General features: G+C 35.8%; 1 protein-coding gene across 4 annotated transcripts in view; it reads left to right on the top strand.

The window, feature by feature from the left end:
• The window catches only part of SMAD5 (SMAD family member 5), a 49,734-nt gene that overhangs the window by 8,775 nt on the left and 14,024 nt on the right, over window positions 1-26,935 (top strand). For 2 of the 4 annotated variants that reach the window (XM_030828801.1, XM_030828813.1), the window contains exons 2-5: window positions 6,206-6,280; window positions 11,951-12,522; window positions 19,226-19,477; window positions 21,617-21,736. In XM_030828801.1, coding sequence (XP_030684661.1) covers window positions 12,120-12,522; window positions 19,226-19,477; window positions 21,617-21,736 — 775 coding nt within the window. In that variant the 5' untranslated portion in view covers window positions 6,206-6,280; window positions 11,951-12,119. The remainder of the gene's footprint in view (window positions 1-6,205; window positions 6,281-11,950; window positions 12,523-19,225; window positions 19,478-21,616; window positions 21,737-26,935) is intronic. The other 2 variants (XM_030828806.1, XM_030828822.1) reach the window with 1 other exon arrangement.

Here is a 26,935-nt window from a genome sequence, read left to right as displayed (position 1 = left end):
CACATGTACTTGAAGTAGGTGTACTTTATCATAATCATTTCTGTATTTCTGTTGATTTACCTAGAGTACTATAGTTATGGAAGTATTTGTACCTGGTTTCTGATTTGATTTTTCTTAGTTTCAACCTCCAAATTTGTATAACCCCAAGTATATTAGAGAGAATTGTTTTGAAGCAGGAATGACTCATGATAATGTAAATCCTCTCTTTAGTAAGGGTTCATAATATGGCTGAGGTATAGCTGCACTTTAGTTTTGAAACCTGTTTTTCCTCTGACTCTACAAGAAATATGTTTATTTTAAAAAATACAGAATTGGATGAAACACAAAGTGAAAAGTACACCTAACCCCACCCACCACCAGAGCTAATATCACATCCCCTTTCTTTCATTAAACAAATATTTATTGAGCATATGTATCACTAGGCTTACAGTGATGAGTGAAAACAGATACAGCTTTTCTCATGGAATTTACATTCTTGTGGAGACAGATTGGAAAAGTAAATGTAAAAACATAGGTGTGGCAAGTGCTACAAAGTAGGAGTATGCAATGCGGTAAGCATATAAGAGGGAGACTTCTCCTAGCCAGGACGGTTTGGGAAGACTTCCCCGAAGAAGGGATGCTTGAGCTGAAAGAGAGGTGAGGTGTGTGTGTGTTTTGTAATGTGGTGAATTCTTTTGTAATTCATGATATACCGTAATTTTATAAGGTTTTCATTTATGGCTGAGGTACCACTGCATCTCTTTTAATATACTAGTGACGTTCTGTGTTCAATCAGTGGTTGCAGTTTTTCAGAAGAATTAGGGAACCTCACATACACAGGAATTTCTAAATGTTATTATTACCTTGGTTTTCTTTCTAGCTTTGAGGTCATTTCTCTAAGAAATGACAAAATACATCAATAAAAGGGTATTATCAAGTCAAGTCTTCATAAACCAAAGGTATACTATGAAAGGCCAAGATAATAGCAGATAATGGGTTCATAGCTGTTAAGTCCCTCCAGTTTCTAGTGTAAGAAGGAATATACATTCCTGTCTGTTCAATTATTGGCTCTCTGTGCTTGGTGTACATTTTTTTAAACTCAATTTTAATGCCTTATTTCTGTTGGCTATCATATGGAAATACATCTAGGATAAAACTAAGTGATAGGCTAAATGGCATATGAAGCTCTTTATAGCACCTGTTCTTTTTTCCATTCTCTCTAAGATCTTAGAGATTACGGTTAGTGTTTTTTAAGCCTGAGTTCCTAGCATGGAGTATTTCTGACATACACTAGTGGGCACCTAGTAAATTTTGAATAAATCAAATATCTCCTCTGTCTAATATCACATCTCATCTCTCCAATTCATATGATCCTCAATATCTACATATTTATTCCTTTTCTCCTTGAGCTTTAATTTTACATCTTCCTGGATGCATGCCAGTATTTGCTTCCTTACGTCCCTCCACTGTCACCTTCTTGCCTTGTTTTGGCCATAACTAGAGTTTCCCTTTGGTAAGTGATGTTTTCATTATTCAGGGTTTAAACCTTAACTTTTCTAGTTAGGCTTCTGTTTATTTGTGACATCCCTTATTATCTTTTTTTTTTTTTTTTTTTTTTTTTTTTTTAATCACAGTGTGTGTGTGTTCCTCTCAGTTAGCTTACTACCATGGTTTTCATCTACCCTTTGTCCCCCTAGTTAGTCTCTTACTTGGTCCTGTGTTGTTGGAATTTTTGTCTTCTTGAAATACCTCTTTGAACATGTCTTTTGGCTTAGATAGAACTCTACACTGCACATAGAATTACTTCTAGCAGTCTGACTCCTTAGCCTTGTATTCACAGTCTTTCCCTGTTTGACCTTCATTCTGTGGTTGTGCCTTTCCCTTTTGCTTCACTTTTGCTTCACAGTCAGACTAGCTGATTGTCACCTCCTAGCCTCCCTTCCTCATTTGGCTGAGTGATTTGGTTTTCCTCGTCCTTTTACTTTCTTGCCAAGTGGACTGCGAATGATAGGTTGTTATATTTCTATCTCGTATTCAGTATTTTGGTAGTCACTCTCAAAATTTGTGCTCATATGACAAGCAGTTATTCTTGCCTCATCCTTAAGGTTCTATTCACTTAGGTGCAGTGTGTTTGAGTTTGCAGGGGAGGGGTAGAATCTGTCCAAACCAGGTGTTTTTTTGCACAGTTGCTAAACCCCCTCAACCAACTTCTTGTCTGTTACTGGCCATTTGCAACACAGTTAATTCCTTCTTAATCAGTCATATTCACCAGTATGTAACCTTTTCACTTTTTTCTTCTTCCACTTTCCAGTTATACTGTTCTTTCTGTTCCATGTATGTACTCTAAATACCTCATAAACCAGAGGTATACTATGAAAGGCCAAGATAATAGCAGATAATGGGTTCATTTATTTGAATCTGAAAGTGTTTGATCACTCAGCTTTAATTCCATTCATTCATACGGCAGTTTTAATGAAAATTGACTATCTCATCTAACACAAATTGTCCCGTATGTTTCCTAATGGGATTTTAGATTTAGATTTTGGGGGATTCTCTGGTTTTCAAGCTAGAAGTGGAAATTCCCTGAAAGGTTTCATGGACACTGTTCAGTTTAGTTTATGTTTTTCTTTTATGATGCTCATGGTTAGCCTGTTCTGAATTATTGTAACAAGACTTGGCTTTTAAAGAAAAGGCGTTTGACACTTAGCATTCTAAAAGTTTGGTTTAATACGGCCCTAGTAAGAGCAAAAAAGAGAAAGCAGAATTTGTCTTCTATCCCCGATTATGTTATTGAAATAAGATTAACATTTATAAACAACTGTTTTACAATAGGTTTCTATGGAGGTTTATTGCAAAAGAAAATAGCTTGACGATATAAGTTCCTTGAAGCCTATTGACTTTTTGGTTTTCTTAGGAACTAAATATATTACCTCTTAATATGTTCAGATATAAATATATCTTATTATATTGGTATATATTAATATATATTATTCCCACTGGTGTACTTTAGGATAGGCATGTTAGGTGGCTCAGGATGAGGATTACAGAGGTGCAAATAGAATCTGCTCAGAAGCCAGATTGTCTAGGGCATTATTTCACCTATGTGGACTGTCAAATGCATCTTCCCTTGACTTACTAGAGAACTCAGAAGTAAGCAAGCCCTGGAGCACCTGAAAGTACCAAGGATACAAATCATGTATTCCATGCTAATTGGGTTCTTTTTGAGACAGAAGGAAAGTTCATTTTCATTAGGTTGTTTATCAAGTTTCTCCAAAAGCAACACTGAGGAATATAGGAGAAGCTATGAGAAATGCAGAAAGAGAAAAGAAAAAAAAAAAAGAGTTAAAAGAATGAGAACAAAGGAGGGGGTAGAATGACAGATACTGGTGGCAAGTGATGGGGAACATCAGAAAGGACTTTGAGAGAGGAAAAAAGAAAAAGCTGCTATATTTCTTCTAAGATGTAATTTTTTTTCCACCTCATAATTTTATTAACTGTCTTACAGTTAATGGCATCTGAGTATTGCTTTTGGCCAGGTGGCAGTTTTGATCTAGTTGTCATTGTATAGGCATGGCTCTGACTTGCTGTTTCTGTTGCTGTCATTTCAGTCTCAGTGTGGACATTGTTTTAACTTCTCGTGTTGAGTAATTGCCATTTAAAATATTTTCTTAGCTGTTGTTTTCACACCTTCATTTACATCCTCTAGGAACACCAAACAGGCACCAGTATCAAAATTTGCAGGATGGTTGTCAGTGGCTTGAAGGACAGTCCTGGAGCAATGTCAGAACATTCTTCATACTTACATTCTTGATGGCAGAAGGATGATACTGTGAAGAAAAATTTTAAGTTTTAAGAAAGCATTATGCCATTTAATTTGCAGCTTTTTCTTCCTTCAGGGTTCATAAAATAATGCGGACTCTTAAAGTACATGACTGTATGTTTGTTGAAATAAAGGAGTCCAACCATTTATTTAAAATCCTCAGCCTGATAGCAACAACGTTCATGATTATCACCACAATAATAACTACAGTTGCCCTTTATTGAGTATGCACTGTGTACTAAGTGTTTCTCACTTAATTCTCAGAACCTTTTAGGGCCATGATATTCACGATACAAAATAGGAAAAAATGGAGATTTTGGGTGCAAGTGTTAGATCCAGAATTTTAACCCAAGTTTATTAGGCTTCAAATCTGGTGCTGCAGCTCCTCATCCTGTTATGTAAAGTATTACTTTGTGAAAGACATAGAAGCTTTTATGCTTAAGATAAAATTGTCTCCCTTCATCCTTCTCCCCAGAGGGTCATATCCTGACTTCTTTTAGCAACCTTTATATCTTTAGGGCAACTCCATTTTCCACTGTGTATCATAGATAGTTATGGGCACATTTCAGTTGTTGTATTAATTTGTAACTATTTAGAGTTAGTCTGGATCTGATTTATATTTCAACTCTTTATTATCTAGCTTAGTGCCTTGCCTTTTATAGGCACTCAGCAAATGTGTGTTATATGAATAAGGCTATAAGTGTGAGCTTAAGTTTAGCACTGGTTATTATGTATAATTGTGTCTCAGTAGACTCTGAAAGCATTTAGAGGAGTATAGAGGACCAAAATTTAGGAGTATAGAGGACCAAAATTTAGCTGTCCAGTTATCTGTAATGTGTAATGACTGTTGCAGTTGCTAAATAGTCTTTTGGGATTTTCTCTATTACTGGAATAAGTGTAGAGATGATGTAGAAGAGTATTATGGGGTGTTAGATACACAGCTGATTTAAATTGAAGATAGGTGTTCTCAGTGTTTCTAAATTCGTTTTATTTAGTGAAAGGCAAAGGGGGCATGAAAAATTGAATCAACTTTTCAGGAAAGAGACTCATAAAATTTTCAGAGGTATTGCAGGTTCACTTGTGGCTCGTGTAGCATATGCTAATATATGCAAATCAGAACGTATTTTATTTTTTGTATACATAATGAGAAATTTTTTCATAACCAAGTACTTATGTGAGGATACTAAAGTAAATCTATTGCTGTAACCCAAGCTCTTTGATCATTTTATTTCAAATTTTGGACCAAGGTGTTATTTTGAATATGGTATAGTCTGCAGAAAAGACTATAGGACAAAATGTATCCATTATATCGGTACTATAAAGAAGTTTTAATCTCAGTTTAACAATTTTACTTTTACTATAGGTGGTTTAGTTCCTTTAGAAACCTAGGTGTTAAATATTAAGAAAATAGATGAGTAAAATATGATTGCACCATTAAAAGCATTTAAAAAAATCTATATATTGGGGTGAGGGAAGAGCAAATGCTTGTGGTGTTAAATAGAAAATGCAGAATACCAAGTAGTATCATGGTATATCCTGTTATGGGCAGTTGTGGGCAAGACTATATATATGCAGAGGAAACAAATATAAGCATACCATATGTTAATGGTATGATTATAGGTGAGTATACTTAGGAAAAATATTTTTTAAGGAAAAATATTTTTTAAAAAGTGGTACATTGTCTCATCATTTCTGAGATCATTGTGTTCCAGTGATAAGTGTGCTAAAAATGTCCTAATGATAATTAGAAAGGCTTTGGAGTAAGACCACCATAAAAAAAATATATTTTTATGCAGTGGTAGTAAGCATATAGCTAAACCTTTCATTCCTGCTGATTGACCTAGCACAAATGTGAAAAGGCTGGGTTAAAGTTGATAGGTTGATGACATACATTAAGTGGTATAAAAATAAGTTTGAAAATGAGCAAATTAAGCTGGATTATTCTTGATCTCTTAAACTATACAATCTTATGATAATATTTAACAATTTGAATGTTTTGGAGAAGTCACAGGAATATGGAGAACAATTACAGACCTTTGAGGGAAGAAAATTCCTTGGCAGGAGGGTTTCTTTCTAGGAGGCAGTGTGTACAGTGGTTTGGAATATGGATTCTGCAGCTGGACTGCCAGGGTTCAATTCTCAGCTCTGTTTCTTGCTATCTGTATAATTAAGCAAGTTGCATTTAATTTCCCTTTGCCTGTTTTCTCATCTGTAAAATGAGAATAATAGAATTTACTTTATATGGCTGTTTTGAAATTTAATAATTTTTGGTTTCTAAATGTAAAGTCCTTAACAGTACTTGGCATAGTGAGTGGTCAATAAATGTTAGTGGTTTATTATTATTATTACCATTATCAAAGGAATATTATGATTCTTTTGCTTAAGCAATTGATTTTTTTTTTTTAGAAAGGAAGCTGTTGAAGTTACTGAAGTGCCTGTTGCTATATTCTAAGAAAGTAAAATGTCCAGAAATCTGCCTCTGTAAGTAACCTTTTAAGATCATTCATGCCCCTCTGTTTCTTTAGTCAGTAATAATGCAGCCCATTTTCTATGCCTTCTATAGAGAATTTCATTTAAAATGAAACCACTGAAAAATGTAGACCACCATTTTATACTAAATGGTGAGTTAAAAGGTCTGATTTTATCTTGAAGAATGAAACTAAAATTCTGGGAAAACATTAGCTTATAGTAACTGTAAACATGCATGAATTTTTATAATGAACAAATAATGGATCAAGTGTGAATGGATAAACAATTTTTCCCACAAAATAATTCAGTATCATGATATGACAGCCTTCAATTTGACATTTGTGGCATTAGCTTTAAGGTTTTTTTTTTGCAAAAATATTGATAAAAATATATATACATTTTTTCAAGGACCTCTGTTAATTCTTTGGTAGTCAAGTTATTTTTACTCTCCCCCCCAACAAAGAATGTCTTGCTTACTGATTACTATAAAAGTGGTAGATTCCCCAAGCTCAGTATTCCTCATCCATGCATCAAGACTACAAAAAAGCACAAACTAATACATATAAAACATGGAGAATCTTATAATACTGAAGGAAAGATTGCATGTTATTCCTTCTATACAACATTCACAAAAAGGCAAAACTATAAAATACATCACATTATCCCCATGGGTCTTGGTGACAAACAAAACCTCAAATACGTCGATGCTTATGCTGCTTGCTGTCCCCTGAGTAACAGAGTCTCTAACCCAGGAGTCTCATGTCCTTTGGCAACATCCAGAAGACAGTAACAGACTAACTTGTAAGTGGGGTAAAATCAAATCCTAGGTCCTACATTGTTTGCCATCATTTTTATAAACTTTGGAAATCTTGGAATTTTTGCAAAATCTGTAGTCTCACTCATGGTTCATAAGCCATTATGGTGAGGGAGACACTTGTGAATAGGGACTAATTTTATAAGTGATCAGTCACAAGTATGTTTTAAAAATATTTTTAAAAATTGAAATAATCATATAGTAAAGCACACAAATTTAAAGTGTATAGCTTAATGAACTTCTGCATATGTGTACATCCATGTCATCATCACCTGGATCAAAATATGGAAAATTTCTAGCTCCCTAGAAGGCTGTCTCATGACCCTTCTTAGTACTCTTCTGGCCTTGATGGCGTAGGTTAGTTTTGCCTGTTTTTGAATGTTGTATAGATGGAATAATGTGTAATCTTTCCCTCAGAATATATGAGAATTCTCCATGTTTTACATATACTAGTTCTTTCTGTAGCTGTGAAGTATTCCATTTTATGAATTTATTATCAGTATTTACCCACTCTACTGCTGATGAATATTTGGGTTCCAGTTTGGGACTATTATAAATAAAGTTGTTAGGAACATGTACTTGTCTTTTGGTGGACACAGCACTCATTTCTGTTGGATATATACCTAGGAATGGAATTGCTGGGTCATAGAGATCTATGTTTAGCGTTAGTGGATACTGTTAAACAGTTTTCTAAAGTGATTGGACTAATGTATATTCCTACTATCAATATATGAGAGTTCCAGTTAATCATGAAGAGTTAATCTTTTTTTTTTTTTTAAGTGTAGCCATTCTGGTAGGTACCGAGTGAGATTTGACTGTGGTAGTTTTTGTTTTCTTTTTGCATTCATGTGATAACTAATGATATTGAGCCCATTTTCTCATCCAGTGGCTATTTTAACGTCCTCTTTTGTGAAGGATCTGTTCAGATCTTTTGACTATTCACTAATTTTTATGATGAATTTTTCTTCCTTTTGTAACGTTGTAAGTTGAGATGTAGATAACAAGTACTCGGGTAGCTTGCACATACCACTTTACCAGTTTGGGAAGTATAGAAAACATTTTTAGAAATACTTTCATCAAAAGTGCTAAATTTTTTAGTCATTCCATATTTAAAGAGTTGAGTGTGAGATTTTCTCCTCTCCCTGTGCTAGTTTTACTAGTAAGAGTTCTAGGTTTTTAAAACTGACACCTGTTGTTCCTTTTGAAACTAATCTCTTGAAGTTTAGTGGCATACCCATTCACCAAAGTCACTGGCCTTTTCTTTGTTTACATTCTCTTTAAACTCTCCCATATGTTTAATCTTCTGCAGTACCATTGTATCTAGTTCTGTCTTTTTAATAGTGCATAATCAGTAACTCACTATCAGGAAACTCTTTCCTAACAGTGAATGTTTCCTAATATTTAGGTGTTTACTTACTGTTCTTTTCACTCTGTTGAAAACCTATTTTTTTGTTGTTGTTTTAGCTCTTTGTGCAAAATCTTAAATCTGTTTCTCATCTTTACCTGGCTAAACTTGTATCTCCAGTCATGACCTTTTCTCAGTGGAGTTTACCACCATCTGTACTGACAAAGCTACCTTCTGAATGTTTTTAATTTTGTGGGTAGAATTCTCATTTTATCATTATCTTAGACAACGTGAGTTTAAAATTTGAAATTATCTCTAATTTCAAGGTACAGTTAATAGAAAAATCAGTGACCATTCATTAAGTATCATAGTGTGTGATATGGCACATGGAATGGTCCAGGTGCTGAAGACTACTTCTTAGAAGGATTTTGTACTGTATTTGGGAAGTTACGATATTATTTATGTCTTATTAGTTAGTTTTTATTATAAATATTCAGTGACCATAGCCTCTGCAGCATTGGGTGATAAAGGAGGTCTTCACAAAAGGGGATAGATTGGAGCTCATCATTAAGAATGACTAAGATTTCTCTTGGAAGACACAGTTGGATAGAGGGGCAGGGATTTGGATTAGATCAGAAGGTGTGTATAGTGGAAGAATAGTGGGCAAGATTAGATTAGGACTAGATCTAGCCAGTCTCTTAAGTCTTGGTTCTTCTTCTTTCTGAATACTAATGATTATAATTCATGTTTGAATAGTACTGTTGAGTTTGTAAAGCTTGTGTTAGATAGACATTATTTATTACTTCAACATTTCTGTGACTTAGGAACCATCATCTCTATTTTACAGAAAAGCTAATAGGCTTTGAAAAAGTGATACTAGTAAAGAACAGAATCTGGTGGGCACAGTGGCTCAAGCCTATAATGTCATCAACTTGGGAGGCTGATTTTTATTCTTTGATATCATAGATATCCATAAATAACAATTTTTTTTGTTTTAAGTTTGATATAGACATCCTTAGAAAGGTATCTATATTTTTACAAATTGTTTTTCTTACTCATTTATTTGATAAATGGACACTATTCTAGGTTCAGGGCATCCAGTGGTTTTGAGGGCAGATGAGACTACCTGCATACTAACATTTCATTGGGGAAAACATAAAGTAAATAAACAAAGTTGATAATGTAATATCAGATTAGGGTAAATGCTATAAAAAATGAACAGGGTCAGGGGATAGAGAATGTTGTGAGAATGGGCTGTCATGCTATTTTCAATCAAGTGGTCAGGTAATTCCTCTTTCAGGAGGTGACCTTTGAACAACTGAATTAATTTGAGTGAGTATGCTGCGTTAAGTTACAGGAGAAGAGAATTTCAGGGGAGGGAACATCAGATGCAAAGGCCTCACGTAGAAATAGCCTTAGAATACTTGAGAAATGGAAAGAAGTCAAGTGTGGTCAAATGCAGTTAGGTAGGATAATGGTTAAGAAATGAGTAAGGAGAAGCCAAGGGCCTGATCATGTATGATATTGTATTCTGAATTCTGGTCTTGAAGCTCCTTTCTTTTTGCCTCCCTCTTCCTTAACTGTCTCTCTGTTGCTCATACACATACTCACACATATGTACACCACCCTATCTAGCCCCCCATTGTATTCTAGTGTTCATGAATAAGGTATCAGTCAGCCAGGCCTGTCTCTTATCTAGCCTAGGAAATGCTCTGTTCATGTCTGCCTATATATGTATTTTTTTGTTTGTGTCCCTTTGCCTTTGACATTTCCCATCTCATCTCAGACAACCAAACCATGGTTTTACTTCCTGACCCACATGGATTTTATCATACATCCTTGATGTAGATGCAACTGAGGTGAGCCCTTCTTACAGTTCATTTAGTACATGACACTTTATACTCTGTGACCTGTTAGTGGCAATGATGCCTTCATTCTCTTTGTTATATTTCTCTATTTTAATGTGGACAGTTTTGTTTGCCTAGCAAAAATCATCCTACATAGGGCTGGGCAGGACAAGGCACAAGGCATATCCATACATAAGGAGGATATCTTTACTTCCTGTACCCTTCCCCACCATGGTTCCACCATATTAGACTGGATAGCTGCCAGTAGTTGATCAGCATCCAGAACTGTTATCTGGTATTTTAGTAGGCTCTCAGTAAGTATATTTTGAATGAATCAATTTATTGACTGTTGAGATTAAACCCTGCTTGGCATAACTTTTTTTAAAAACCCCATCATGGCTATTCACAATACATGGGACGTAACAAAGAATCAATAATTATTTGTTGAGTGTATGTCAGTTTTACTTTACTCTGTGTTTACATTATCTTTATTTACTTTATGTTATTGTCTGGGCTTTAACTGAGCACGTACATTCTTTTCTGGGAAGATGCAACCCGGTCCAGAATAATATTGATGCTAGAATTTTTCAAAGACAAAGCTATAGCATTTGGCAATTGTAGGCACAAGAAAGGAAGCATCTTTTGTTACACCGTTTTTCCAAACGTTATTCTTGTTACTTCAGTAGGTATTTATTGTCTGTAGTTGGCTGTGTAGTGATCTGCAGGAAATCTTACACATTCTCTTTATTCTTTGTTTAGAAATGGGATCTCACTATGTTGCTCAGACTGGATGTGATTGAACTCCTGGGCTCAAGTGATTCTCCCGAGTAACTGGGATTACAGGTGTGTGCCACTGAGCCTGGTTTTTACCAGCTCTTATCAGTGGAGTGCCTGTCACTTCCTCCTGTCATCATCAGGAGCTTCTTAATGGTGCAGAACAGTGGTTTACCTGGAGCAGGCTCATTAACCAATATGCTTAAAATATCACTTAAAATAAGCCAATAGGAATTGTAAAATTAGAAACTGACCCTTTTAAAATGAATTTATTCTCTTTAAATTTATTCAACATACTTAGTTTTACAAATAGATACTTGCCATTTTACTGGCAGTTATAATGATTTATTTGAGGGTTTGGTACATCTTATACAACCATGAATACAATTTGCATCTAATAATGTGACTTCAGTCATACCATGGTTTTTGTCCAAACCTTCTCAGTCTGGGAAACATTTAAAGAAAATAATGACCTTAGAGAAGAGCTGGATTTCTTTTAAGACTTCTATTCAGATCAGGACATAATCATGTTCAAAACTGACATAGCATGTAACATGGATTTCAGTGAAGAAAAGTACTTCAGAATCAAATTTCAGAAGAGTGTTTTAGGGTTTAGTGGCCTAATCAAAGGGAGTCCAGAAGCTATTTTTGGATAATACATAGGAGGTAGAGCAAGCTGGTTTTGCTTCTGGTTATCATTTGACATTGCCAGTGTCTTACTTGTTCACATTATGGAGAAGGAATTGAGTGGTCACAGAACTTTTGGAGAAAATTTATCAATTTTTTGTTTACTTTGTAATGCTTTTCTGTTCTTATTTAATAATAATATACCTTTTGATTATATTAAATTTATATAAATTGAATTGATTTAAACTAGGATCCTTTCCCCCTTTCTCTTTCAGGACTTGGCCAAATGAAAGAAGCATATGGCACTTGTGAAGATAAATGTTACTCCTCCCTTTTTAATTGGAACTTCCACTTAGGACCTGTGTATGACGTTTCACCTGTGATCGGTTCTTTCAGTAGCCACTGACTTTGAGTTACAGGAAGGTTTCTGAAGATTTGTGTCAAATGACGTCAATGGCCAGCTTGTTTTCTTTTACTAGTCCAGCAGTAAAGCGATTGTTGGGATGGAAACAAGGTGATGAGGAGGAGAAATGGGCAGAAAAGGCAGTTGATGCTTTGGTGAAGAAGCTAAAAAAGAAAAAGGGTGCCATGGAGGAACTGGAGAAAGCCTTGAGCAGTCCAGGACAGCCAAGTAAATGTGTCACTATTCCCAGATCTTTAGATGGACGCCTGCAGGTTTCTCACAGAAAAGGCTTACCCCATGTTATATATTGTCGTGTTTGGCGCTGGCCGGATTTGCAGAGTCATCATGAGCTAAAGCCGTTGGATATTTGTGAATTTCCATTTGGATCTAAGCAAAAAGAAGTTTGTATCAACCCATACCACTATAAGAGAGTGGAAAGTCCAGGTAGGTCTTACTCCTGAGAAGAATTTGGAAAAACAAAAACAAAAAACCTCTCTTCCTGATATGCGTGTAACTAGATTTAGTAATGAAAAGGTTATATTAGCTTCGTGTTTCCATCTTAAATATTCTAACCTTGGAAGGACTATTGGATTTTGAGTTTAGCTTTTTATATGTAGGTGATACAATTCTCAGGTGGCTTACTCTAATTCATTATTCACTGTAAGCACCCATATATCTACTCTGCCTTTTCCTGTGGATGACCTGTCTCTGTTTTATTTAAAACCTAAGCTCCAAGTGTGTACTATATCCCATTCCTTTTTGTCAAATGAAGAACTTTGTTCCTACAGTTATCATCCTTCTCCCCAGCATTATATTTTCTCTTTCTACGAGAGTATTTCTGATAGCATACAAACATGCCATGATACTACCCATCCTAAAATAAAACTTAAAAAAAAAATTCTGCTTTTCACTTCATTCACATAACCCAACCCTAATCACTGCACTGATTCCACTAGTCCTTTTAGAGGATGCTCCATTTTTATTATCTTTATGTTTCATTTTTTTCTTGTGACTTCTCTAGTTAGTCTTTCTTTCCTACCATTTAACTTGTCAGGATCACTAGTGACTGCCTTTTTATAGGTCAAGGGGTCATTTTTCAGTCTTATCTTACTGTCCACTCAACTGCATTTGATACAGTTTATCTCCTTCCATCCTACTCAAAACTTTTTCTCTGTTTGGTCCCTAAGACAGTATGCTACCCTGGTTCTCCTACCTCACTGACTGTTCTTGTCCCTCTTTGCTGGCGTATTCTGCTGTTTTCACAGGAGTCAGTCCATGGACCTTTTGTCCATTTATACTATTTCTTTATGTGCTTTCATGCTGTCACATGTCTTAAGATTGTCTATAAGCTGATGCTCACATTTTGAACTCAAGTCAACTTCTCCCTTGAGTTTTAGACTTGTGTATCCAGTTGCCTACTTGACACTTCCACTTGAATATTTATTTATTAAACATACCAAATGTAATATGTCTAAGCGAAACTTCAGTTTTTTTCTCTGGTTTCCCCTATTGAAGTGAATGGCAACAGCATTCATGTAATTGCTAATGCCCTAAACTGCAAGGTCATCTTTTATTCTTCTTACTTAAGTCCTATATTTAAAATATGAGCAAATGCTGTTTGCTGCACCTTCAAAATATGTCTTAATAATGTCACCTCTCATCATTTGTGACAGCACTACTTTAGTACAGTACATCATCATCATCACTCACCTTAAGTAGTGTCCTAATTGGTCTTTCTGCGTCTCTTCTTCCCCTTAACCCATTGTGTTTTCCACACAACAGCCAGAATGATTTTTTAAAAACATACTAAATCACGTCAGTTCCTACTGAAAACACTTTCAAGGCTGTCACACTTAAGAGGTTTCTATAAGACTCTGTATGACCTATCCTCGGAGTTCTCTGTTCCTTGGACTTGCCATACTCCTGTTTCCAGGCTTTAACTCTTGCTGTTTACTTATTCTCCCCCAGGATCTTTCCATGGCACATTTTCTCATTCCATTCAGTCCTTGCTCAAATATCTGCATCACTAATTGACTCTATATTAGATATTTATTTTGTTTATTGACTGACATGAGCAGAGGCTTCCTCTATTTCATTCATTACTCTCTCCTTAGTGCCTAGAATAGTATATTGTTGTCTGGCACTTGGTAGGTGATACTCAGTAAACTTTTTTTTGTAATGAATGGTATAAGCTGAGCTGCTAGCTGAGTTCATTAGTCATCTATTGCTGCATGACAAATTGCCACAAACTTAGTGGCTTAGCACAATGCATGTTTATTACCTCACAGTTTCTTTGGGTAAGGAGTCCAGTCACATTTAGCTGGGTCCTTTGAAAGGCGCTGTAATCAAGGTGTTGGTTAGGGCCCAGGTCTTATCAGAAGCTCAATTAGGGAAGGATCTGCTTCCAAGCCCATGTGATTGTTGACAGATTCAGTTGCTTTCACATAGCCTTCTTTATAGGTAGTTCACATTCATGACAGCTTCTTCAAAGCCAATAAGGAAGAGAGGGTCTTCTGGCAAGAAGGGCATTATATTATTGTGGAATGTAATCATACACACCCTGTCACCTTTGCTATATTCTGTTGGTTAGAAGGAAGTGATAGGTCATACTCATACTCAAGCAGGGAGAATTACCCAATGGTTTGAATACCTGGAGATGGGAATCATAGTGGTTACCTTAGAGTCTGTCTGGGTTTCACATGGAGATGTGTGGTAAAAAGACTGAAAATAACATTGGATGTGGAGACTAGTAGAAAGGATAGCAGATAGCAGTGACTATGCTGTCTGCAAAAGTTCAACTTAAGAGCTTTAGAGTGTCTTTAGACAGTTGGTATGATATGATTCTCAATTTCTTACTGAGTCCAAGGAAAGCTGATACCTGAAGGAATTGATGAAGAAAGGAAGATAAGAGGATTTAATAGAGAAGTATAGGCTGAAAAACTCCCAAGCTTGCTATTTGCTAGGAGTAAGTCTAGGACTTTTATGTATTCCCCTATAGCCAAAGTGTGACTAGTAATCAGCCAGCCAATACAAGTGTCTTATTTTTTGTATACATTTTTCTCAGCTATGATTCATTCTATAGAAAAGACTGGGGCATAGCTCTGATACTTTTAAATGACTGAAAATTTTATGTCTTACTAGTTCAACTATTGGAAAGAGACTATAGAGACCTCATGTTTCACCCTGAGTCCAAACTCTCTGGGGAAGGGGCAGATTACCCAGCTAGATTAGCTTGCTGACCCCCCATGATTAAGCAGCCATGACGCAGAATGGATCACTTCATATTACCAGTATTAATAAAGTAGTAGAAGGTGGTGGTAGTGGTAGTAGTAACAGTGATAGCAATTAATATTTATTGAGCACTGATGGAATAGTGATTCCTTCATGTGGTTAGAAAAGGGTACTGACATTTTACAACCCTTTCAGTTTACTTATAGGTTTATAGATAAGGAAACAAAGACTTAAAAGGGAAGTAACTTAGGCACGCTCACACAGTTAGAATATAGTGGAGTAAGTTTTGCAAAAAGATAAAAAGATGGAGGATAGTTAGAGATAATGAACATAAGAAAAATAGAGGGCCAACCTAGGTGGTCGTAGTTGTTTAGTTGAATACAGTGTACCCTGAGCTTTTTGGCACCGGGGTCCAGTTTCATGGAAGACAGTTTTTTCATAGAATAGGTTGGGGGATGGTTTTGGGATGATTCAAGCACATTATATTTATTGTGCACTTTATTTCTATTATTACATTGTAATATGTAATGAAATAATTATACAGTTCACCATAATGTCAAATTAGTGGGAGCCCTGAGCTTGTTTACCTGCAGCTAGGTTATCTCATCCTGGCATGATGGGAGACAGTGACAGATCATCAGGCATTAGATTCTCATAAGGAGCGCACAACCTAGATCCCTCATATGTGCAGTTGGCGATAGGATTTGCTTTCCTATGAGAATCTCATGCTGCCACTGATCTGACAGGAGGCAGAGTTCAGGTGGTAATGAGAGCAATGGCTAGTGGCTGGAAATACAGATGAAGCTTCACTCACTTTCTCTCACCATCACCTCCTGCTGTATGGCCTGGTTTGTAAGAGGTCATGAACTGGGGGGGGTTAGGGACCCCTGATCTAATAGACAGTATTGTCTAGTGATTAAGACTGTGGGTTCTGGAGCCAGGCTTTCTGGATTTGAATCCTGGTTTTACCAAATACTACCCCAGGCCTTAACCTTTCTGAGATTTAGTTTCCTCATCGTAAAATGGGAATAATACTACCTACCTAATAGGTTGTTATGAGCATTAGATGAGTTGGTGCATTAAAAAGTACTTGTTAAAACATTAAGTGACCTGGAATCAGTTTCAAATTAAATATCAATTCTAGTAGAATAATATATTCTGGAAATAGAGCATTGAGGAAGATGGCAGAGAGAAAATTTTCCAAGAAATAATATCAAACAGTTCCCCTAACTGAAAATTGAAAGGGCTCAGTGACCAAGTAATCAGAACAAAGGATTAAAAAAGCCCCACATGAAATTTTTGTATATCATAGATTAAAAAAAAGATTCTGAGAACTTGCAGAAAAGACAGGAAACATATAAAGGACTAGAAATCAGAATACTGGATTTCTCAATGCAGTTCTGAATTCTAGAAGAAAGTAAAGTAGTGCCCTCAAAATTCAGAAGGAAATGTTATCTGCTTGCAGACAAGCAAAAAAAATAAATTTTTATACATGCAGGAAGTCAAGAAAATTTAACTTTTTACTTTCTCTTAGGACACTAATAGAGGATGAGGTCTAGGAAATGTGATCCAGCAGTAGAGAAGGGAAGTCCAAGGACTTCAGACTTGTAGGAGACTTGAGCAGTAACCAATATAGGTTGGAACAAAAAGATGGAAGAACTGGGCCTGGCACGGTGGCTCACGCCTGTAATCCCAGCACTTTGAGAGGCCGAGGCGGGCGGATCACGAGGTCAGGAGATCGACACAATCCTGGCTAATACAGTGAAACCCCATCTCTACTAAAAATACAAAAAATTAGCCGGGTGTGGTGGCGGGCGCCTGTAGTCCCAGCTACTCAGGAGGCTGAGGCAGGAGAATGGCGTGAACCCCGGAGGCAGAGCTTGCAGTGAGCCGAGATCATGCCACTGCACTCCAGCCTGGGCGACAGAGCGAGACTCCATCTCAAAAAAAAAAAAAAAAAAAAAAGATGGAAGATCCAAGGGAAAACATGGAGTGAATAAATTATTTGATTATTTGTTGTATCCAAGAAATAGTAATGATAGGTGTTTAACAGATCTGTTGGAATTCTGGAAATATTAGTGGAATGTACTTAAAATTAAAGAAATGAAGAAACAAGGCAATGGTTAACTTCAGTAAAAACACAGTTCAAGAAAAAGTAGACTCATAGTACACTTGATTCAGCAATGAATTACATATATATATATATCAATACTGGATGTTGATTTAAGCAAAATGTTATATTTAACTCTATTTTGGGGATGGGAGTGGGATAGAATAATAAAAGAAAGCTGCCTCATTTGCCCTAAGAGCAAGTCTACAAATAATATCTTGACTAATAATAGCAATATAAGCATATTATTTAGCAGTACACAAAGTAAATGTTATAAGAGATGGCTAAGAGTTTAAATTTGTTTTCTATAGAAACAGTATATGGGAGGGGGCTAGCAATTGCAGTTTTTGTCATAATCTCTAATAGCATGTCTTTTTTTAAACTGTCCACATATTAACATTATTTTGGATGATATAAAATAATTTTTTAAAAATCATGTGCATAGATAATATACAAGTGAAAGAGAAGCCAGTGATTTTAGCATACCTCTAAAGAAACAAAAAAGCAAAGAAATTCTTACTGAACTGAATTCCTGAGTAGTTATTTCACTAAGTCTCTCAGATTGCTAGCCTGCTAAATGTAGAAATTCTTGCTGCCTAATGCCCTTCTCTCCAATGGCAGCTGCCTCATTGTTCTGTAAGGGGAATAGCAGTTGTTAACACACAGTAGAACAAAACAATTGTAGTCAGATGTTAACCACATATTTAGTATACTAATGCAGTAGAACGAAATGAAACAATAGACAAAAATAGCACAAATACTGACTTAACAGAAACACTGGATCGTTGTGTACATCCCTACTTTAGGGAGGTGAAGTGTGACTTAGGTAGCTTAAAAACAAACTCATTTTGTTGATGCTGAATGATATCAGAATCAAGTTGAGATTTTTCTAAGTGAAATTACATTGACAGATACAGGACAATTGTTAATGAGATGAGGTGTAAATGTTTGAAGAATCAGGTTTGTTTCAGTTTCCTGTAGGGAAAGGTAATCAGAGATTTGAATGTGATTGGTCACTTGGGTCTTTAGAGAAAGCGAATATTTGAATAAAGTTTATCTCTTAAAAATTTATCTGTTAAAAATGTTTAGACTTTGTTGTATATATTTTCATTATGGTCATATTTAGAAGACTGATTTTGATTGGAAGGCTTTTACCTAGAGAATATTACCATTTTCAGTATGGAAAACTGTACTGAACAACGTAAAACATGAGATCTTTCAAACTAAGAAAGATCTAAGTGTTCATAATTGGAAATTTGGAAGTTTTTAGGGCATTCACATAACAGGTTCCAACTTCACTCTGTAGTCTTAACTCCTTGTTCAGTGCGTAGGCCAACTGACTTTCTCATCTCCTCTGCCACCTTCCCCTTCTACTTCTTCCCAGTCCTAGTACTCCCATGTGAAATCCTCCTGTATCTTTAAGGTTCAGTCAGGTATGTTTTTTTCTTACAGTATTTTGTTTGATTCTCTTCTAGCTGGGAGCACTCACCTCTGTTTAACTCCTATTGTGTTAAATTCTCTGTTTTATGGTTGTTTTTTAATATCCTTTATCTCATAGAATAGGAGTGGTATCTTTCTCTGGATTTTCTGTCTTCTAGGGTACCTTATGCAGGCTAAATGCTTACAGAGTTTTGGATTGTTATTATGTAAATAGAGATTCAGGGCTCTATAAAACAGCCCTTTCTAAAAGTAAATTGTTTTAATAGGTTTACAGTCTTACATGAATCCTTTCTACCAACCCCTTAGTGTGGATGGGGCATTTGTTTAGTCATTCCTGACAAATGACTTTTGATTTTTGTTTTTCAGTCTTACCTCCAGTATTAGTGCCTCGTCATAATGAATTCAATCCACAACACAGTCTTCTGGTTCAGTTTAGGAACCTGAGCCACAATGAACCACACATGCCACAAAATGCCACGTTTCCAGATTCTTTCCACCAGCCCAACAACACTCCTTTTCCCTTATCTCCAAACAGCCCTTATCCCCCTTCTCCTGCTAGCAGCACATACCCCAACTCCCCAGCAAGTTCTGGACCAGGAAGTCCATTTCAGCTCCCAGGTAAGACTTTATTTTGTTGATACCAAAAAAAAAAAAAAATCCTAAGAATCACAATTGTTGTTACTGTGGGCCCTCTGGGTGAACTGTTACATGCCAAGGTATAGCTGTTTCTGACTCTTTATTCTTTAGGTAATTGTTTGATTTCCAGAAGAGTTTAGATTTTATTTTGCCAAGTACCATGTGTTTAAAAAATGGAAGTAGCCCTATTTGACTTAAATATTTTCTTATATTTTATGACAGTACCATTTATTGTCTTCTATATAACTGATACTGTGACAAAAGCTATGGCATTAAATTTAATCTTCAGAATGACTATGTGAGATAGATATTCCTGTTTTACAGATGGAAAAATAAATTCTAAAGTAAATTTTAAACTTTTAAGTACCTTACGTAGGGTAGGGCTAAGAACTAGAGGTTCAGACCCAGGTTTGTCTAACTCTAAAGTCTGTGTTCTTTCAACTTTACTGTGTGGCTTTTCAAATTATTTAAGACTTTAGAAGTTAAAATGAATCCTGGTTATCTTTAGTTAGATAACTGATGAACTGATTTCACTGCAGAAAGATAAGTAGATTTTGTAAAGTTCCTAAATTTTGTAATTGGCATGTCATGTATGGACATATCATTATGTCACTGTCAAGAAATATTTGAACACCTGCTGTTGTCAGGCAGAGTCATATGTAAGTACAGTAAGTCCTCACTTAATGTCATTGATAACTTCTTGGAAACTATGACTTTAACTGAAACAGCATATTACAAAGCCAGTTTTATCATAGGCTAGTTGATATAAACAAGAGTTAAGTTCTTGTGGTGTATTTCTGGTCACAAAAATATCATAAATTTATACATAAAGACCCAAAAGTCTTCTAATACTAAACATTGAAATAAATATGAGCTGTGCGTATATTTAAGGAAGAGCAATAAAAACAAGTAAGACTGTTATTTACTTAATTATTCTAATTCACGATCATGGATAGCCAGAGCCCATTCCAGCAACTCAGGGCACAAGGTGGAAACCAATCCTGAATGAGACGTAATTAAATCACAGAGTGCACTCACACCCCTGCACTCACACTGGGACCGTTTAGACATGCGTGCCAGTTCATCGAATGTGCACATCTTTGGGAAGTGAGAGCAAACTCGGGTAACCAGAGAAAACTCAAACAAACATGGGGAGAATGTTCAGACTCACACAGACGTGGCCCTGGCTGGGAATGGATTTTTTTTCTCATCAGCGTCATAACAAAATGATGCTGAACAAAACATTATTCGAGGACCTATAGTATATTCTTTGTGATTTCTCTACTGCAGCAAAATATCAATTGGTATAGTTTTTTCTTTTGAAGAGAAATTAAGTGCCAGCTGTTTAACTTGCTATTAGGAATTTGCTCAAAAACAAATTTTCATAGTTTGTCTTAGATTCAGTGCTGATTGTAGTTCTGTCTCAAAATACATCCTATACAAAACATTGGGATGAAAGACAAATTCGGTTCTTATTTATAGTTACTGAGACAAAAAAGTATAGCTGTAGCTTTTGCAAAATTTTCAACTATGAGTGTTGAAACTCAAAAGATTTTCTAGTTAACATTTAGTTTCCTAAGTGAATTACCTAACCATTTAATAGGACGCAACAGCCATGTTTAGATGTTGCACAAGCGTTAGACAATTGCTGTTAGTGTTGATGGCAAATTTTGAAGGGACATAGTTTTACTTTCCAGTTTTAAATGACAGTATACAGTATGTGCTGATCTTAATAATTTGTCTCTGTAGTATATATATACCCAAATGAGGATAATCTGTCCTTCAGATTGATATATAATAGCTGCAGTTTCTCTGAACACATAAAAATAAAGGCAAAATTCTCAACCTTGAATTCTGTTTTAGTGAATTTTAGGACTGATCCTTGTATCCTGGATTACCAGGGATCTGGGCTAAATAAACGTGGATTTGTAGTTGGTTTTCAATTGCTATTAGGTGTGCTGTCTGTTCTCCTTTTCCCTTGCCCTAGGATAGTATCCTACATTTTTTTGTGTGTGATGTTCAGTAATGAAGCTTGCCGGTAATCTTAAGAATTTTCTAAAGCTTTTAGAGTAATAATTTTGAGCAGAATGAAGATTTTAACTATTATTTTTTTCCTCTTAGCTGATACGCCTCCTCCTGCCTATATGCCACCTGATGATCAGATGGTTCAAGATAATTCCCAGCCTATGGATACAAGCAATAATATGATTCCTCAGATTATGCCCAGTATATCCAGCAGAGGTAAGAGAAGTACCCACTTCATTTATTTTGTAGTAGTAGTTGTTTTTAACTTATTGGCTACTTTATTGAGGTATAATTTATATGCTATAAAGTTTTTTTGTTTTAAGTGTATGATTCAAAGATTTTGGTAAATACACCAAGTTTTGCACCACAGTCTAGGTTTAGAACATTTCCATAACTCTTTAAAAAGGTTTCTCTGCATATTTGCAGTCTGTCCTCACTCCTATCCTCAGCTCCACATCCCCTCTAATCTGTTTTCTGTACCTGTAGATTTTATCTTTTCTGAACATTTTATATAACTGGAATCATGTAATAATGTAGTCTTCTTTCACTTAGCATGTTTTCAAGGTTCATCCATGTTGTAGCATGTATCAATAGTTTGTTGCTTTTTATTGCTTAACAGTACTCCTTTATATGAATATATCACATTTATTCACCAGTCAGTGGGCATTTGAATTGTTTCCGTATTTTGATTATTATAAACATTTGCGGCTGGGCACAGTGGCTCACGCCTGTAATCCTAGCACTTTGGGAGGCCAAGGCGGGTGGATCACTTGAGATCCGGAGTTCAAAACCAGCCTGGCCAATATGGTGAAACCCCGTCTGTACTAAAAATACAATAAAAATTAAAAATTAGCTGGGTGTGGTGGCGGATGCCTGTCATCCCAGCTACTCGAAAGGCTGAGACAGGAGAATCACTTGAACCCAGGAGGCGAGGTTGCAGTAAGCCGAGAATGGAGTGCCACTGCACTCCAGTCTGAGCAGTAGAGCGAGGCTCCGTCTCAAAAAAACAAACAAAAAATATCGCATGTAAGTCTTTTTGTGGATATTGTTTTATTTCTCTTGGATAGATATCTAGGAGTGCAATTGCTGAATAACATGGTAAGTTTAACTACTTAAGAAAACTATAAAACTTCTCTGAAGTGGCAGTACCATTTTACATTCTCACCAGCAAAGTATGAGGGTTCTATTTTCTCTACATCCTCCTAACACCTGTTATTGTCTGGCTTTTTAATTATAGCCATTCTAGTGGGTGTAAAGTGCTTATTGTGGTTTTAATTTCCATTTCTCTAATGAGTAATGATGAGCATTTTTTAAATGTACTTGTTGGCCATTTATGTATCTTCTTTGATGTGTTTATTTTAAATCTTTTGCCCATTGGGTTGTCTTATTGAGTTGTAAGAATTTTTTGTATATCCTGGATATGAATCCTTTATCAGATATATGATTTGCAAATATTTTTTCTCAGTCTGTGGATTTCTTTTCATTTTCTTAATGATGTCTTTTTGAGGGTAATAGCTTTAAATTTTGATTAAATCCATTTTGTCAGTTCTTTCATTTCTAGATTATGCTTTTGGTGTTGGATTCAAGAAATTTTTGTCTATCCCAAGGTCATGAAAATATTATTTTATGTTTTATTTTAGAAGTTCTATAGTTTTAGCTCTTACATTAGGTCAGTGGTTCCTTCTGAGTTAAGTTTGTATGTGGTATATGGTAAATGTCTACATTAAGTTTTTTGCACATAGAAATCCAGTTGGCTTTACCATTTGTTGAAAAGAGTATCATTTCTTTGTTGAATTACCATCTTTGTCAGAAATCAATTGACTGTAAATGCCAGGGTTTATTTCAGGACTCTGTTGACTTACATATCTATACCTCATAGTCTTGATTACTAAAGCTTTCCTATAAAGGTTTTTCCCCCTATTTTTTTGTTGTTTTGTTTTATTTTTAATTTTTAAATTATTTATTTATTTTAGAGACAGAGTCTTGCTCTGTCATGTCCAGACTGGAGTGCAGTGGCGTGATCATAGCTCGCTGGAGCCTCAGATTCCTGGGCTGAAGTGCTTTAGCATCCTTAGTAGCTGGGACTACAGGCATGCATCACCATGCTTGGCCAATTTTTTGTTGTTGCTGAGATGGAGTCTTACCGTGTTGCCCAGGCTGGCCCTGTTTTTTTTTTTTTTTTTTTTTTTTTTTTATTATGGCAAACTATATATAACATAAGGTTTGCCATCTTAACTATTTTTAAGTGTACAGTTCAGTGGCATTAAATGCATTTATAATGTGTGACCATCACCACCATCCATTTCTATAGCTCTTTTCGCCTTGTAATATTGAAACTATACCTATTAAATAAAAATTTCCTATTCTCCCTTTCCCCCCAGCCCTTGGCAACCACCACTCTGCTTTCTAATCTCTACGATTTTGACCACTCTAAGTACTTCATATAAATGGAATCATACAATATTTGTTTTTTTGTGTGTGTGTGACTGGCTTATTTTTTGTCAGGGCTCATCCATATTGTAGCAATGTCAGAATTTCATTTCTTTTTAAAGTTGAGTAATATTCCATTGTATGTATGTACCAAATTTTGTTTATCTATTCATCCATTGATAGACACTTGGATTGCTTTCACTTTTTGGCTATTGTGAATAATACTGCTGTGGACATGGGCATACACATATCTCTTCGAGATCCTGCTTTTATTTCTTTTGAGTATATACCAGAAGTACAATTATTGGATTACATGGTAATTATATTTATACTTTTTTGAGGAACAGCCATACTGTTTTCCACAGTGGATGTACCATTTTATATTCTCAGCAACAGTGCACACGGATTCCATATTCTTCACATCCTCACCAGCACTTGTTTTCTATTTTTTAGATATTGACCATTTTAATGGGTATGAAGAGATATCTCATTGTGGGTTGTTCTGTATTTTTTTTGTCTATCTTTTTTTTTTTGATAATTGACAAATGAAAAATTGTATATCTTTATGGTGTCATTGTGGTTTAATGCCACTTTGGTTTGAGACCTTAACCTCCTTAGTTTGTCGCAAGTTTAGAAATGTGTACTGCTATTTTATACGTTTCTTAAAACAATGTGTTTTTTTGTGTTTTCTATGTTTGTGATAATACTGAATGTGTGTTATATTGAGTGCTCTGTATTCCTAAGAGCAATTAAATTTCCAGACCCCTAATAGTTTTGTTAATGTTTGTATAATGTCTAGAATTTATCAAGAAATCTCATTATATTAATTTGCCTATAATTCATAAAATCTACCTTCATTTACCATAAAAATGGAACATGAATTTCTGGATTTGAATTCCTGTTTCTCTACTTACTTGCTTTGCCATATAGGTAGTTTTTAAATCTCTAAGCCTGAGGTTCCCCATTTACAAAATAAATAGGGAAGATATGCTGGAATTATTAATATGTTGATTAAATTAGACAATACATGTAATGATCTTAGCACACAACATTAGGCCATATACAATAAATAGTATTATTATTCTCCTTTTGAAAATATGGACTGTATTTACTCCACTTCATTCTCCTTTTGAAAATACGGACTGTATTTACTCCACTTAACCTTCTCCTTTTCTTTTCTCCTGATTTTCCAGAGGTCATAGTGCCATTTAATAGTGTTATGTGTTAGATGTCCATTGGAATGTAATTTGTCTCAGCCAAACAACTGAGCCCCTTTAGAGGAACTTGATACATTTTCTCACCCTTGTAGATACCTTTTTCACTAGAATTTCTTCTCATTTCAGTCAGATTATGTGTATTTTCTCCTTTCTTTTTGACAAAGAAGTGACAAAAAGAAAATCAAAGTTAAACGGCAATGTCTGGAACCACCTGTTAGCAACAATGTCTTCTGCCTTGAGCAGAGGCAGTGCTTTTCTGGTTCTTCTTTTCCTTTTAACCAAAATTGCCTTTTTAGTTTTGCCTAGCATTTTTTTTTTTTCTGTAAGCTTCTGCTTGTTCTTAGCTCTAATCTTCCTGATGCTATTCTTATAACTTCATGTGACTCATTTGTACCTGTCTTTGGTTGTGGGCCTCTACATGTATAAACTTTGTATAAACTTTAAAATCTGAGCTCTTAAGACTTCTTTGGGCTTACATTGGTTTATTTTCCTCTCTTCCTTCTCATCTGCATTCTTTGCCATTGAATACTCAGAATTGATTTATTTTCCTCTCTTTCTTCTCATCTGAATTCTTTGCCATATAAAACTCAGAACTGAGTTTTAAAACTTAAACTATTCTGTTAAAAAAGTTGGCTGGGCACAGTGGCTCACTCCTGTAATTCAGCACTTTGGGAGGCCGAGGCAGGCAGATCACCTGAGGCTCAGGAGTTCGAGACCAGCCTGGCCAACATAGTGAAATCCCATCTCTACTAAAATATAAAAATTAGCCAGGCATGCTGGTGGGTGCTTGTAATCCCACCTGCTCGGGATGCTGAGGCTGGAGAATCACTTGAACCTGGGAGGTGGAGGTTGCAGTGAGCCGAGATCATGCCACTGTGCTCAATCATGGATGACAAAGCGAGATTCCATCTCAAAAAAAAAAAAGTTAACCAATTATTTTAAATTGCCTACATAGACCATGTGATTACTCTTACGTTTTCCTTGGTGTTATTTTATTCCTGCCCTTTTTTTTTTTGAGATGGAATCTCACTCTGCCACCCAGGGTTGAATGCAGCAGCACAATCTCGGCTCACAATTCTCCTGCCTCAGCCTCCGAATAGCTGGGATTATCATATGCATGCGCCACCACACCCGGCTAATTTTTGTATTTTTAATAGAGACGGGGTTGCACCATGTTGGCCAGGTTGGTCTCGAACTCCTGATCTCAGATGATCTGCCCACCTTGGCCTCCCAAAGTGCTGGGATTACAGGTGTGAGCCACCGCAACCGGCCATATTCCTGCCTTTTTTGAAAGAGAATTGAGGGTCCATGATTTCTTTGCTTGATTTCAGCTCCAGGAAAGGTGCTGGGATGTAGAGCTTTCACGTATCTCTTCTATGCTTTGTGTCAATTATGAGTTACTGACTTTTATATTAATGAGTTTGGCCAGTATTTTATATTGCATATAAACCTTTTTCTGTAGGCAGTTCTGGCATGTAAAATTTAAACATATACCTCTATTTACCCAAAGATAATGTTCATTTAGTTGTTTTTTTGTTTTTCTTTATAAATAGAGTTTATTTTTTAGTTCAGTTTTTGGTTCACAGCAAAATTAAGTGGAAGGTACAGAAAGTTCTCACATACTCTCTTCTCCCACACAGGCATAGCCTCCTCCGTTATCAGCATCTCTCACCAGAGTGGTACATTTGTTATAGTCAGTGAGCTTCCATTGACACATGATATTATCCAGTGGGGTTCATTCTTGGTTTTGTATGTTCTGTGGGGTTTT

This window comes from Nomascus leucogenys, chromosome 2 (assembly GCF_006542625.1).
Source record: "Nomascus leucogenys isolate Asia chromosome 2, Asia_NLE_v1, whole genome shotgun sequence".
NCBI classification, from domain to species: Eukaryota; Metazoa; Chordata; class Mammalia; order Primates; family Hylobatidae; genus Nomascus; species Nomascus leucogenys.
Note: the sequence above shows the minus strand (reverse complement) of the source record. Positions and strands in the feature narration are given on the sequence as shown.